Source organism: Epinephelus lanceolatus, chromosome 2 (genome assembly GCF_041903045.1).
Source record: "Epinephelus lanceolatus isolate andai-2023 chromosome 2, ASM4190304v1, whole genome shotgun sequence".
Lineage (NCBI taxonomy): Eukaryota > Metazoa > Chordata > Actinopteri > Perciformes > Serranidae > Epinephelus > Epinephelus lanceolatus.
This window is the reverse complement of record NC_135735.1, coordinates 37,960,047-37,976,213: the sequence shown is the minus strand read 5'-3', so window position 1 is coordinate 37,976,213 and position 16,167 is coordinate 37,960,047. Positions and strand designations below refer to the sequence as shown.

At 39.6% G+C, this 16,167-nt stretch overlaps 1 protein-coding gene across 2 annotated transcripts in view; it reads left to right on the top strand.

Annotated features, from left to right (window-relative positions):
- Positions 1-16,167, top strand: part of adcy7 (adenylate cyclase 7) — a 68,555-nt gene that overhangs the window by 15,315 nt on the left and 37,073 nt on the right. For both annotated transcript variants that reach the window (XM_033620455.2, XM_033620441.2), the window contains exon 2: positions 15,161-15,908. In XM_033620455.2, coding sequence (XP_033476346.2) covers positions 15,744-15,908 — 165 coding nt within the window. In that variant the 5' untranslated portion in view covers positions 15,161-15,743. The remainder of the gene's footprint in view (positions 1-15,160; positions 15,909-16,167) is intronic.

The window sequence follows — 16,167 nt, the reverse complement described above, 5'->3', positions numbered from 1 at the left end:
TTGTGGAAAAGCTTATAGTTTGCATCCATAGTTTTTATGATGTTTGTTATCTAAGCTTTCAATCCAGTGACAAGTTATAAATGCCTTCATACAGTACAGAGAGAATGCCAAGAGTGTGCAAAGCAGTAATCAGAGCAAAGGGTGGCTATTTTGAAGAAACTAGAATATAAAACATGTTTTCAGTTATTTCACCTTTTTTTGTTAAGTACATTACTCCACATGTGTTCATTCATAGTTTTGATGCCTTCAGTGAGAATCTACAATGTAAATAGTCATGAAAATAAAGAAAACGCATTGAATGAGAAGGTGTGTCCAAACTTTTGGCCTGTACTGTATGTCCACTATCATATTGAAATGTTCATATCCTCACTCTTCATTTTAGCAGTATAACTGCGACTGAATGTGTAGGTCCCATAACGTCCTGTAATATCAGTGTCTTTTATTTAGAGTGAAGTAGTGAAACTTAAATCAAGTAAACATCATAACACTTTAGTGGTTGTTATAATATATGTCCCATAACTCTTAGGGTCACATGCTAAGTCATATTTCTAGTAGGCAGTTTTTTATCCCATACAAATGCTCTTTAAGTATACTGAATTTAATGTACATGCACCATGTCTCTTACCATCCCCTGCGCTCGGCAGTAACGTGTGCCCAGTGCAGGAGAAGGAGAATATGCTGCTCAAATGAAAACCTTTGTATTTATTGAAGTCCACCTTATGTAATGTGGTAATTTGAGCACTGTAAATTTTCAATTAAAAATCAAACAAGGATCTCAAATATTAATCTTTCTCTAAATGCTCAGGCGATGTCAATGGAATGCCATGCTTTTGCTAAAAGGTGACAGATATGGCCTTGTGAGAGGCAGGCATTAAAGCCCTGTTTTAAAACCCAAGCCAATTTTGATTTACATAATGTTTATTCACTCTGTCTGCAATACTTCTGTTGGAGACCTTGAAGACTGCAGGAAGAGAGGAGAGCATGATATGCAGCCTTGAGTTGGAATGCTATCATAACCACATCTTTGATACATCCTTACACAAGAATTAAGTATTGCTGGAATGAAGTTACAGTCTGCCATAGACTCATCCCAGGAATTTAATCCCCTCAATCTAAAAGCTTTACTTTAATGTCATACTAATGCACCACTGTATTTAAACATCAGATTTGCAAGCATGACAATTGCTGTTTTGTGTTCAGCTAAACACTGTGTGAGGAATTGGTGGTCTTATCTGTTTCATGCTATGGACCCAAGTAGTATAGACTATATCTTCTAGGGTTGTGAACAATTAACCGATACGACTGGATATCCGGTTTGACAAGCGAGAGATACGGCTGCGTCGGTAGCAGCCTCCTCAATCGATATAAATCAGCCATGAATCGATTGATGAATCGAGAGACTAGCAATCGGTTGACTGACTTTAACAGTTTGCATCTCTAAAACAACGCGAGAGCCAGCGGCATGCTCTGTAGCAGGCATTACTGACAACGATAATGGATGTAAACATCAGCGTCAGCTTGACCGGTGGAGCTGAGGAACAGAAGCTAATGCTGGTTGGATAAACCAGGGAGCAGCCAAGCCACAGCAGAAACTAAAGGCGAATCCTGCCGGTTGTGGGTTGAACGGGGGGGTCACAGACACAGACAGAAATACGTATTCCTGTCAAATACGGTGGCCATAGTGCTCCGTGGTGGCGACCGAGAAGCCTGGCTCCAGGTCCAAGAAGTCTTCGTCGGTGTCATGACTGCCCAAAAATACCTGAACAGTTCTTTACTTGTCAGGGGAGGAGGGTGGCTGGTTGATTTTGATTTTATTTATTTATTTTATTTTGATCCCCCTATGTTAATCACTTAGTGATGCTGTTTTGAAGTATGAATAAGTAAGTAATTTATTCCATTGAAATATCATTGATGTATTATAGAAAAGTGATTTATCTTTTTATAAATGACAAACACAGAGTGTAGCAAACACAGACAAATAGTCTGACATGCTGTCAGTGATAGGCTGCTAGTCATCACAGTCCATGATATCAACTAATAACAGGAGATGTCAGATTCTGCCCCTACATTGCATGTTATTATTTTATTCTGCTTTATGTTTATATTGTACAGTGTTATGATAAACTTTATTCCAGACTCAAGTCCATATAAGATACATACAAAAACACAGACAATGTGTGATTTTGTTGTTGTTTGTCTTTTTATTTTTTTTTTGCCAGTGCCATACAGCAACAGTGCTTGGGGATGTGGTCTTTTACAAATCTGAAAATACTGTAAGAATGTCACTTTTATAGAATTGGCTTCTTTATTTTATAATATATGATTAATGTCTACATCAACAAATGTTAACCATAAAATCATATCAAATCGTATCGAATCGTATCGTTCCTACACTGTATCGAATCGTATCGAATCGTTCTGTATTAAAAATATATCGTTTTTGAATCGTATCATAACCCGTGTATCTAGATATGTATCGAATCGTCTATCACAGAGATATTCCCAACCCTAATATCTTCTGTAGGTAGTACCGGGAGTTATGTTATTATTTTTTATTCTTTGGACAACAACATCATATTTGCTGACTTCACAGAGTCTGCCATGATATTTTGGTTGTGATTCGATTCAGTTCAGTAGCCTATGACTGATATGAGATGATATCAGTAAATATCTTTGTTGTCTTTTTCTTGGCTGCTGTCAGGTGCTAGGTCGCTTGCACTGTTCAATTGTTCAGGAAGGAGGTGAGCTTGGACAGAAATAGGGACACAGATGCGCTATGGAAATTTTTAAATAAAGGCGAATCTTAAAGATGAGGACATATATCAATGTTTGAGCTTTGTATCGATGATAGTGTATTGTTGATAATTTAATTGATGTTTCAGTCCACTTAGACCCCTAGGTAGTACTGTATTTCTAGGCCAGGTATATGTGTGATCCCGACATTGCCTGACTTTGTTTTAGTCATTGTCAGTTTGTACGAAGTTTTTTCTAACTAGCTTTGTTGCAGAGGATTGACATAGTAGCACAATACTCCCTGACGCATAGTATGAAGACAACAGGATCTTATCTGCAGTGTAAAGGATAAAGACATTCAAAGTAAACTGCATACATTATATTGTTCAGCAGAATTATATTACGATGAACATATGATTATTGTAGTATAATTTTATAAAGCGTGTACAAAAGTCTGCTGTCCAAATAAATGCCTACAAGTAAAGTGTTACTGAAATTGTAATATTCTTTGCAACATGCCCAGTATTCGAACATATTTTTTTTTTTTAATTTATTTGAAAGGGACAGTACACATTAATGAACATCAGTATGTGAGTACACGTGTAAATGTGTCGGAGTTAGCAAACCTGCTAATTTACATCCGTAGTCCCTTGGCAGGTAATAGACAGACAGACACATAGGAGGTAGACGAGAAAAAAAGAAGGAGTAATAATATTAACAGTACACAAGGAGTTCACATTAAAATACCCATTCATACATAGACATAAAGTGCAGTGTGGATTCTATAAAGTGCCGGGTGTAAAGTGCCAGTTGTTAAAGTGCAAGTGCATGATAGTTAAATAGATCCACATGTGGTGGCCCACTCCTGCCGCTTAGAGTGGACCAAGACATCGGATACTTAGCAGCAGATGAAAAGTCCCATTCACAATTTAGGTACACAAAGATAATACATCACAGTGCAGTATAGTGCAGTGCATGCATACATACGTATATGTAGGCATGCACTGCACAACAACAATAACAACAACAAAGACAGTGCAAAGCATGGCGGACAGTCACAGAGCACGGCACATACGTATATGTATCGGGCTCTGCGAGAGGTCCGCCTAGCCATGATTACAGTGTTGGTTTGTATTGGTACTTATTCTTACATATTACAGTGATGCAGAGAATAGGTTATATAGGAATACCATAGGTATTATACCCGTATATTTTAATGGGGCTTGTGGAACAAATGATGCATGAAAATAGAAAGAGCACTTGAAGAAAACTGAACAATAACTATCTGAATTCTTCCGGATGTGTTTGCACAAGAGATAGAAAAGCATTTGGCCAAAGATTTGCCAAGGATGATTTCTCCATTAGTGTTGTCCCTGAGGAGCCGACCAACATTGCTGAAATACTGCAGGGATGTTACTGGAATTTCTCAATTTATTAACAAAGATAGAACCTCGGAAACACTGATTATTTTTTTTCTTCATACAGCCAACAGACCAAATTACTGATAAAACCATAAACAGCAAAAGGTTGCTGGATAAAACATGGAAAACATGGAAACGTTCTAGTTACTTTTGGTGTTTTAAATGTGAGAATTGACTGTAAATCTTTGTCAATTTTCAGCACATCTTGGCCATGTAGTCTGTTAATATTGTAGGCTTATTTTACACAAACAGTAGGCACATGCCAAATATCTTTTGAATAAAGGGTTTATAGACATAAGACATTGCCATCACAGTCTGCAGTATGCTGAAAATAAAAATACAAGCCACGCAGCACACACACACACACACCAAACACTTTTCAACTTTCAAGTATGTATGAAAGCAGATTGGTAACCTGCCATTTGTCTTGTGGTATTGTGTAACAGATGTTATGTAATTCCATTGTCAATGTGGAGTGTAAATCACTGCTGTCAAGGCCCCATTAACCTTAATTTACATTTGATGTGGAACAAAACCTCACCCTGCTGTACAAACACTCATGAGCTTAGATTGAGAATCTAAAATATAGCTACAGACAGAGTATGCGTATACACAGTGGGGTTGTAACAGATTTTAATCCAGAAAAGACAAAGTTCCACTGCACTTAAGAACGTTTAACTGTATGATTAGTCAACTTTATCCATAGTTGTACACAGAATAAATCAGCCATATGTGTGAGTAAACCGAGATTCTCCTGTCAAAATTGCCATGGTGATTTCACAGAGAAATATGTGTTTGTTTAGTGTATCCCATTTTCTGTTTATTTCAGTATCTTATTCACCCATGAGAGCTAGTCACAGAAATAGAAAAGACATCTCCCTCATGTGTTTCCATTATAAGGTTACATCCTCAAGTGACTGTGCCACAGGATGCAGGTCAGGTCATCGGAGCTGACAGATGAGGGTGTGGTGGTGGTGATATGGTACGTCACACACACAGAGAGAAGAAATGGTGTGCAGGTCAAACTATTTCAGCACTACAGGGATTTTCCTACAGCTTAAGCCCTTGCAGTGTTGCTCATTCCTAGTGGAGCCTCCATTGTCAGTGCTTCCCAAAGATAACAGAGAGCGTGTTTAATGAGGACAACCATCATGGAATATGCTTCCCTCTAATGCCTGGCAGTTGGATGTGGGAAATACTTAATCCTTGCTTCTGTAGCATCAAAGGGCTTCTCTCACAGGCACTGTAGCCTGGCTTGTAAGCATATGTTCTATTGCGTTACAGTGTAAACCTTTTTGATGTTCCGCATATTAGTTTCTGGTGTGTTGAGGAATTTCATCCTTCTTGACAAAATGCTGTTTGACAGTGAAGGGTCACCCGGTCATATGGGGGCATGTGCAGTGTAAAACAACACTACTTATGACAGTAGATAGTTGAAAACATGCACCAGATGGCCCTGCCAGCAGCCAGGGCTTTATGGTAGCCTGGAAAATTACCATCAGGCTGATCTGAAGCTGCCACTCGTTTCTGTAACAGCAGCTCTGCATGATATCCACGTTTGGTTTTGCTTAGCTGTGTACACAGCTCTCTGCTTGCAGATGTTGAGGTTTCTCTTTGAATGGCAGTGCCGGTAGTAAGCTGGCTGGCGTACTAAAGGATAATTATGGTTTTCTTATTAGTTGTGGTGGTGGAGGTGGAGGTGGTGGTGTGAGGGGCTGGGAATTCAGAGGGGCCTACTGCTCCACAGTTAGAGGATGGAGAAGGTCCAGTTATGAAACCTGAAATGGGGATGTGGTTGGCTACACCAACTGGAAACAATGGTCTCTCTCACTGTAGCAAATTCTTTCCACCCTGTTTTTCTTCTCAAGTTTGTTTCCAAATTATGTGTCTTTTGGGAAAAAAACTAAAAAAACAAAACATTCCATGAAGCTCATCTTTCAGTGTGTATGATTTTACATTATATATGTTTGATATATATTTTACATTTTAGCACAAACAAAAATACTGTGGAACTGAGTTGAGCTATGATCATATGGCTGAAAATACAACAATTCCCTCAACATGTGTAGTTCAGTATTTCCACTGTGACAAGGTTAAACTTTCTATTGAGTCTCTCTAAAACAAACAAGAATACATGCACATTGACACGCAAGCAAGTTTCAGAGATCAACAGTATGTTCTGGTGACAGCTATTTAAAGATGGCATGAGTAGGATTTTCCTGAAAAACAATGTATAGACTTATAAAAAGATAATCACTATCAGTCATCACTTATGACCTTAAGTGTTTGGCGGTGTCTGTGTCCGCAGAGACCCTGCCCTTTGCCCGTATTTTCCTATTTTGCTGTGTTGTGTACGTTTCTGGGTGTCAACCCATGGTTGCAGTGGTGTGTTGTCTCCAGCCAATGTGCACAGTGTGAGGATGAAACTCTTTAAAAACGTAAGGACCAGGTGCCAGATCACGTATCCAAGAGGAGCAGTTGAGCTGGGGAGGAGGGGCCAACACTGAATGTGTTTTTTGCAGCTGACAAATCCTTCTCATTCTGCCTTTAAAGAGGACATGAACTGACTTCAATGGATGCTGCAGTAAATTCCCTTTACTAGTAGTCAGGGTTGTATCTGTCAGAGAAGAGAGAATTCCCCTTGAAGAAGTTATTCATAACTTTGCAATGCTTCTTGCTGTCAAAGACTGTGATTTTTTCTTTTTAATCATAACTGGTTTAATTAAATAAGAGCCTCATCTAATTTTGTATGATTTAATGCTAAGGGTGACAACAGTTTCCCTTTGTGAGTGTGCAGGTGTTTTTCAAACCCAAATGGCATATGAGAAGGAAATGGCGTAGACTAATTCAATGAATGCTGTTTCTATATTGGATTTGCCCCATGGCTGATATGTTTAAATCTAAATTCTATGTATTTTTAAATCAATATATCCCTCTTTGGACTGCTGTTTGTGTCAAGCAGCAAAATTAATGGTTTCACTTGTGGTGGCACTACTCAGCTTCACTTTGTGGAAGTAAATGAGAAACACTTGAGCAGTAACGGCCAGCTTCCGAGCACGTGGTGCTCTTGCTTGCACTTCCTGTATTTATTATAAGCAATGGCATTTGAAGCTTAAATCAGTGCTGAGATAGCATCCTGTTAATATTGTTAGGTTTCAGCAGCTCCTTCTGGTGAATGTGGCTAATTCAATACCAGTAGACAGTACTGGGAGGAGAGGAGGGGAGATGGGGAAGGACAGAATGCCTAATCTAATCTGCCCCGTGCATTGCTGTACATACATCAGTCATCTGTTTATTGAAGGGATCTGCGTACAGGCAAGCTCCTGCAAGATTACATTGGTGGCCTACCCTGCAACCTAATTCTGACCAGGATAGAATTTGTCCCACGATTATACTGAAAATAACACAGGGCAGTGCACTCTCGTCTAGTTAAATCACTGATTATATCATGTCAAGTATTGATGTTATATAATATGCCTTTGTAATGGCATATGTTTTATAGAGCTGGTCAGTCAGGACACTTGAACATTTCCCAGTTGTTGACAGCAGGTGAATCATCAGTTCCTCGGTTAAATCATCAAATGAATAATTCCCCAGTGTCATTGTCCACAAAAAATGCTGAATTAAGTGTAGGTTACAAACTTTTATGAGTCAAGTGTAAGATTGTAAGGGTATGATATTTTTACAGTGTGATGATGTCATATAACAGTTTCACAGTATTACACAATTATTATTATTATTATTATTATTATTATCATTATTATCAGTAACAATGACCATTGAAGGAGGTTTGGTTGAACAAAGGCTTTATTATATTTGGAACTTCTTTTGAATGCAAGTATGTGTAAAAAAACAATGACACCCCTAAGGGGACAAAGGGGAGAAAAATAATAGATGGGTGGGAAAAAAAAAAAATACTTCTTGCATTCTCTCGCTAAACTTTTGTGATCTCTTAAGAAATATTTTGAGTCTCCACGTACACCTCCTGCAGCAGCACAACATGCAAAGAGCTTGGCGAAGGTAAATATAACCCAGCAGATCAGCGGGTATGGTGATTATTAAATGCTCTCTTAGTCAGTCACATCACTGGTCTCAAAGCTCTGAAACCGCTGTGCCACCCTTAAACGTGATAACGAGCTCAGCACACGAAAAGCATGAGCCTACCTCAGGAAATGTCTGGATCTGAATGTCATCTGCACCCAAAGACAGATGGAGTTGATAGCAATAATTCTAGTTTAATGTTACACAACAGCTTTTGCACTGCATTGTGTTTCAAGGATAAAACACGAGATGCCAAGTTTGCCAAAAGAAAGATGAGATGGATGCTCCCTGGTAACAGGATGCCTCCTTCAAAAAAACATTATAACTGACCAGTCTGATGTGTGTAGAGGTCTGTATGGTTATACTGTAGTAACCTGGTGTCGTTTTCCGGCAATTTAATCAAGGTAAATAGTTGTACATAACGGCCATGTTTTAGTGAGAGCAGTACCTGTACCTTCAAACACTCATCTATGGTTCAAGAACTTACTTGTGTATGAATTGTTTAACTCATAATATCGATTCATGTAGGCATCACATAGAATGCTAATAAGGTCGGATAGTTTTACAGGCACTTGTATGTTGAATATTTAATGCTTAAAATATAAATAATTTATTTCAATTAAACACTCTCCAACTAAAATTGGCACAGAAAAAAACATTTCATATACTTTAGCAGGGAAGTCAGCAAATCAATCTGCATTGATCCGTGAATGAATGTGGATGATTCTTACAGTATTTGCAGTCCACAGCTGCTTTATAGTGTATAAAAAGCTTCTCCTCAGTTCATGAAATCCACGCAGCATCTGAAAGCAGCAGGATTGATAAGTTGATAAATCCACTGTCCGAGAAATGCGCCAGAGTGCAGTACCGTTATGCAGGGGACTTTGTGACCATGTACGAGGTGAGATACATCAGAATTATTGCTATCATACATCTGGCTTTGGGTGTAGATTTGTGGTGATGTGTGTTCATGTCGTGATGCTCTGAACCATCCAGACATTTCCTGAGGTAAAGCTTTTCATTTGCTGAGCTCGTTATCATGTTTAAGGGTGGCACAGGGTTTCGGAGCTTTGATAACAGTCATGTGACAAGCTAAGAGAGTATTTTTTTTATCACCACACTCACTATTCTAGACTACAGTAAATTCACCTTCACCAAGCCCTTTGCACGTTGCGCTGCTACAGGAGATGCGCATGGAGACTCAAAATATTTTTCAATATAACACAAAAGTGTAAAAAGTATTTATCTTTTTTTTCTCCTTCCCCCATGTCACCTTAGGTGCTCTGTTAAAATGTCTGCTTTTTTAAATGAGATAAAATCATAACAATTTTCCGAAGCATCCCATGCCTTTTGGAACTAATGAATTTCTTTTTCCATGGACCCACTGGTCTTGCTTCTGAGAACAGCTTTCTTTTAAATAAACAGCAAATTAACAACACAAATATAAAGTAGTTAAAAAATATACACTGGTGGAGTTGAAAAAGTACACTAGCTCACTATAACATCTTAACCTCTGCAACAATGTGAAATCTAGTCAATTAACTGAGCGGTCACATCTAGAAGGTTCTCACTCTGCGTTTATATTAAACTGCCAAATAACATCTTCATTAAAGATATCAGTTCCAAAATTTGAAATACATGACAAAGGTCCCAAAATAAATTAGTGCTGATGACTAACTGCACACTAACTTTAGAAAAGATGCACTGTCAGGCTGCTCTGTTATACTCCATGTATAACATCCTGGAGTATAAACTAGGTTGAATGATGGAGAATACATTTCCTGACTCGATGAATATGAATCATAACAAAAGACAGAACAGTAATGTAATGATGTGACATTTAACTGACCAAATAAAGTAGATGGACAAAGAGAGAGAACAAGAGAACCTACACGTGTGTGAGCAACAATGAGCGTACATAGAGTATTGAAACTGAAATAAACCTGTAGTTGAAAGTGTTAAATGTAAGTCTGGGGCTTCTATGGTTTTGCATAGAAGAAAGTACACTGCAGAATGGAGTCTTTACTAATGGTGACAACCTGAGATTAACCTGTCTCATAATGGGTTTAGTGTGGCATGAACACTTGTTCAGTATGTGCATATCGAGTGTTAGGATTACTAAGAGAACAAAAGAAATATTTCAGTGTTTTTTGACTTGAATGCTGGAGCGAAGCAAGCCAGCTCCACAGCTGATGTCCACAAGACTGGTTCCTTTGGTCTAGCTGACCTTTACCAGCATCGCCTTTAACCCTGGATCTATGGAGCATGGGCTGAGAAATGTGGTTCGCTGTTTTCTTTTACAGAGGTCATTCTTTGTCCCTTTTTGTCCAGGCTTATTGAATGCCAACAAAAAGACGGCCATAAAAGCAGAGTGATTTGCTTAGGAGAGAGACTTGCCTGTTTGCTCACCATGAAAAGGGTTTCAATAAGGCGCCGGTTCGGTGAAGATTTGACCAGATCTTTAGATAAGGTTGGTTTATTACCCATGTGATTACTTGGCATTAATAAAATTGATTGACCGTTACCAGGCAGCATTCAACCAGAAAATTTCCAGAGTTAATGACACAGTCACAAATGAGGAACTTCCCATGCTTCCTTAGAATAAAATCTAAAATCTCCTGGCCTTGAATCAGGTGGAGAAATATTCAAATTAATTTATGATAAAGAATGACCTTTCAAGTAGAAAGTCAGCAATTTAACCTAGTCATTGCTTCATTTCAAATTGTATAGTATAGAGCCACAAACAACACAAAATTGGCCACCATCCAAACACTTAGGGACTGTATTGTACCTAACTGCTTGACAGATCTCCACCGGCTTTGCTTCCTGTTAGGCATCTGGCATTGTTTGGTGTGTTTTAGGCTGCTCAACAGACTGCTTGTGTGAACACACCAGGGTTACCACTAGTTAATATGGTGTAAAAGGCAAATGTGGTCAAAAGGTCCAATGTAGAGGAGACTCTTGATGCATAAAAATCAATAGTGCCAATGCCCATGTGCAGTGCACGTTTTATATTGCCATGTGATATAAAAAATTGGCTGAAAGGAATACTTCACCCACAAAATGATAATTTGTATATCAATAACTCACCCAGTGTTATGTTGAATTTGTAAATAAACGTTCTTCTTGCACGCCTCCATGGTGAGAATCCGAAAACAGAGAAAGTTCCTGATGAATTGGTGTAAAAGTTGGGGTGGGAGGTATGTTTAACAACAGCAAAACTATTATATGTCAAAGTTTTCCTCTCAAATTCAATGTGACATGGTCGAGTCATTGATATAAAAATGAACATTTTGTGGGTGAAGTATACCTTTAATCAGGATATTGACGTATACTTAAACAAAATGGTGACTAAATCTATAACCAGTGCATACTCAGTATAACCAGATTGTTGCGGTGTGTGCTGCAAAACTTCCACAGAAGTGATGGATTAGTATAGACAATGATGCCAAAAAGATAAAGAATGAAAAAGAACTCACAGATTGTCACTTTTGATGACTCAAGTAGGGCTGCCACGATTAGTCGACTAATCGATGACTAATCGACTATTAAAATAATCATTGACTATTTTAGTAGTCGACTAATCGGTTTGAGTCATTTTTCATAGAAAAGTACTATAAAAGTACCCCAAAATACTCTTACTGCAGCTTCTTACGTTCAAATATTGGCAGCTTTACACACTCTCCCATGACGGTGAACTAAACCCCTTTGGCATTTGACATTAGATGACGTAATTTTGGGGTTTGGGAGTGACAGACTGACATTTTTCAACATTTTAAAACATTTTTCGATGAAATGATTAGTCGACTAATCGAAGAAATAATCGACAGATTAGTCGACAATGAAAATAATCTTTAGTGGCAGCCCTAGACTCAAGTAATGTTTAGCCTTTAAAAATACCAAGAGAATTAACTTGCTGTCATTTATCAGTCTCCTCCAGTATATTTAATGATAACCCACTTAACATGTTTTCCATGGTCATCATTGTCATCCTGTCTTTTTTCTAAAGCTGTCTAAAACACACACACACACACACACACACACACACAGCTCCCAGTCTGTTATATTTCACCTCCTCTTTTCTTTTACACAAGGGTCTGTACGTTCCTGCGTCTCAGCAGCAAGCACACAGTGACGTTAGTTGGTTTTGTATGGCTGCTGTTTCAGGATGCAGTGACGCCAGTTTACAAGGCTGCTGTGTGATTCCCTCAATTGCCAAGCTTTCGTCGTAAAAGACCTGGCAGTCAATGCAGCACAGTTTCAACCATTCATCCAAGCTTGCCGAGAGACTCGGCTCCATTGAAGCGCACATCCCTGTCTGTTCTCCCGGCTCAGTGCTACGGCACAGCCACAGGTCTGATGGTGCTGCTCTTTTGCCATGGTAACTTTAGAGTTGCCTTTTAAAAAGGGCCAGGAACTTTAACATCTGGTAAATGAGAGTTCTTACGGTGTCAAACTGCTGCCTAAATATGAGGCAAACCCATTAAATGCTGAAGTCAGCGGGTCATCTCACCTGGATCATGGATTTAAGAGCATTTTATTAACCCTTCCACTTCAGTCATTGAGAAAAAAAAATGGAGCAGGAAAGCTGAGATGCATTTGATCCATGATTCCACTTCAGCCTGTTTCCTGGTCATGCTCAGTCTTGTCACTAACTGGTTGATCACTGTTCTAGAGTGTTTCTAAAAAACAATGAAAGATGTAGACATTTGTTCATTGAAGCATGAATTGCAAGACAAGCACCTATATGAGAGCCATTGCACTGAAAGCAACAGCTAATGGCTGCCTTTTCTTCTTTTTCTTTTCTTTGTATATTTTCTTCTAAGTAGGATGGTAGATGAGCAGATAGAAAGAAGAAGTATCATCCTGTGGTTTATTGAAAAGCAGTTCCCTTGAAGGTCTACTGTCTGTAGGTATAATAACAGCTCCCTTGTTTCTTCTCAGACACATGCCGTCTGGATTGTTTCTGTTGTGGTGTCAACTGCTTTGTGTGCCGAAGCTTAACTGTGCCTTTATGTGTTTTGTTTTTAACTCAATAATTATATTGCTGGTTTTGCTTTCAAGTATTGCCACTGCCTTGTTTATTTACCTTACCTAAAATAACCATTCCCATATGATCATAAAATATATATATATATGTGGTTGACATTCCTGCTTTGTCTGCCAGTTATGATGACAGTTATAGTAACACATGCTTAAGAATGTACAACAGCACTGTGTACAGTCACATTTAAGATCTAGATGTGGCATCTAGTAGGTTTGTGGAGTAAATGATTTCCCACAACATGTAAATAGCCAGTACACATCAACTCAGGGTTCCCCTCTAACAGGCCAGCTGATTCTTATCAAGGCAAGAAGAGGACACAATCCCTCACCAGGGCTATTATGCTTTGTTTTACCTCCCTCTTGCTTTTACTGCCTGCAGACTGATGATGGTGTGTTATCTGAGGCCGAGGAGAGCCAGTTGGATGCTGTTCTATCCAGCAGCAGGAGCACTGAAAGGGAAAGTTAAAAGTGGTTGTAAACTCATGACATTGCTTACTGTGGCAATGCATTTTATCACAACAAGATGGACGCCTTGTAGCTGACTTTTCATTCACACACAAGGGAACAGGTGTGTGTGTGGTTTTTTTTTTTTTTTTGCTCTGCTTTCCACATTTTATGGCACATAGCATCTGCTGCAGTTGCTATGTGAGAGACAAACATGAAGCAGTGCCTTACACACCACACAGAGGACAGTGATATTAGCAACTGGACGAAATGCGGTTTCTGTTGACAGCGGTGCGAAGTTCACATTGTTTCCATTGAGCTTCAAGCCAGTGTCTTCTTTTCTCTCACAAATGAATATATGTAGCTCTCATTAGCGAGAGATGGATAGTAGCACACACATTCACCCCTCTCTAGTTTTTGAGCCATTTTATAAAACAAATTTACAATCTTTTCATCATTTTCAGAGGAATTGCGGTATATTTATCAACACAATGCAGCCCTTACCTCTGCTTCGCTGCAACTGCCTCTTCACTCACACTGTTGCATCTACAAACTGTATGTTGTGATTATCAGGTCTTGATGCAGCTCCACAGAGCTCTAATTGTTTGAAGAGATATCCACATTGTGTGTTTTGACAGAGCCTTCCTGGCATCCTCTCTCAGACTCAGTAGTGTAAATACAACACGGCCCCTCACTCAGCAAGCAGACATATTGTTCTTAGACAGAGGATGAAGGGTTCCTATTTCATGCATTAGTGTCACCACAGATGCTCAGATTGTTGTGAAAATGATTATCTTTTACTTAATTCATCCCTCAGTGATACATACAGTTATGGATTGCACACACACACACATCCACCTCTCTTTGGTTTGTGTGCCTCTTGTCTCCTTTTATTACTGTAACCTTGGCTGTGGATGTGTCTTGTTTGTTAGTTCAGCTGGGAGAGAATAAAGTGGTTTGTGGGATCTGTGGCTGTAAAGAAGTTCATTCCGCGACGTTGTATTGTTCAGTAAATGGCTCCAAAGCAACTGCTCTCATTAGCAGTTTGGCCCATCGTCACGGCTGCTTTCTATGAAAGTTCTGGCCAAACTGAGCCAGGACGGACCCTGGGGTAAACAGAGACAGGGCTTTCTGGGTTGTCGAAATTTCAGAATTCAGGTATGAATAAGCATGTGGTCATCAAGGAATCCAGATATTTATGTCTCATTCTTCCAATTTTCCCAGTGACTCACATGTAGTGTCTGATTACGTTATGTCTTTCTCAGAAGTGAAAGCCAGGTTCCTTTTCAGATCAGTTTAGCTATGTGTTTTATGCCCATGAAACAGATTCTAATATTATAATGTGGTATTTTCTGTTCATTTCAAAGTGTTAGCTTTGGTAGCGTTTGTTTTGTAAATGTGCCACCAAACCTTTGGTAAAATATTTGTCATTTTTTCTCCCTGCCCCCTCCCCTTCTTCCGTGTTCCCCCCTAAGGAGTGGAGCTGCCAACCTCACCGCTCCATTACATCCCAAAACCTGGTGGGATCTCTGATGACCTTTGTTGCTGCCCTCATCAGCTCCTGTTTTCCTCCTGCTCGTCCTCCTTATCCCTCTCCTCCCCTTTTCTTAAACTCCCCTCCCCTCCTCCCTCGTGTCTCCCAGCCCGAGGCTTATTACTCAAACCCACTGAAGGGAGCAACACAGTAGCTGGCAAAGGATGAAGCAGGTCTGCCTGCCAACACCAGACAGAGGATAGAAGACACAAAAGGACTAGCGAAGGGGAGAAAGACAGAGAGAGACAGAGGGGACGAATAGTGGAAAGAGCCGCAACAGAGCTGTGAGAGAAGCAGCAGCAACACTGAAGATGCCACGGCGAAGGAAAAACACAAGGTTTACTTAAGTGTCATGAGCTAGCAAGGGGCCCCTAACAGATCCTGAACTGTTGACTTCTTAACAAACTTCCGCCCCCCCAACACACACACACACACACACACACACACAAGTTGTGGAGACATACACATCTGCTCTCGGGGGCTCCTTGTTAACACCTGATATGCCTCTGTAACAAGTGTGAGCCATGCCAGCCAAGGGGAAGTACCTGTTGAATGACCAAGAGCTGAAAAATGAGGCACTGTACCGCAAGTTCTCCTGCATCAGCCAGTATCAGCCACTGGTGCTCTTGCTGGGCCTCTCCATGCTCTCCTGTGGGATCCTCCTCATCCTCTTCTTTGCCCTTCAACTGGTGAGTCATATGTTTGTTGAAAACTGAAAGTCATTTTGCGCAGTTTGCAGATTTCACATTGGTCATGGAGAGTGTTAAATATCCTGGAATATTTTAGGTTATTGATTATATGCAAATGCTCGCGATGTCTTAAATTAGTTGAGTTATTTGCCTGTGAGCCACTGTTAAGCATTTAGGTTTTCATAATAAATACAATGCTTGTGCAGAAAGAACACCTGTAATTACCCCACTATTCAGAAACCATTGAGGCAGAGGAGTG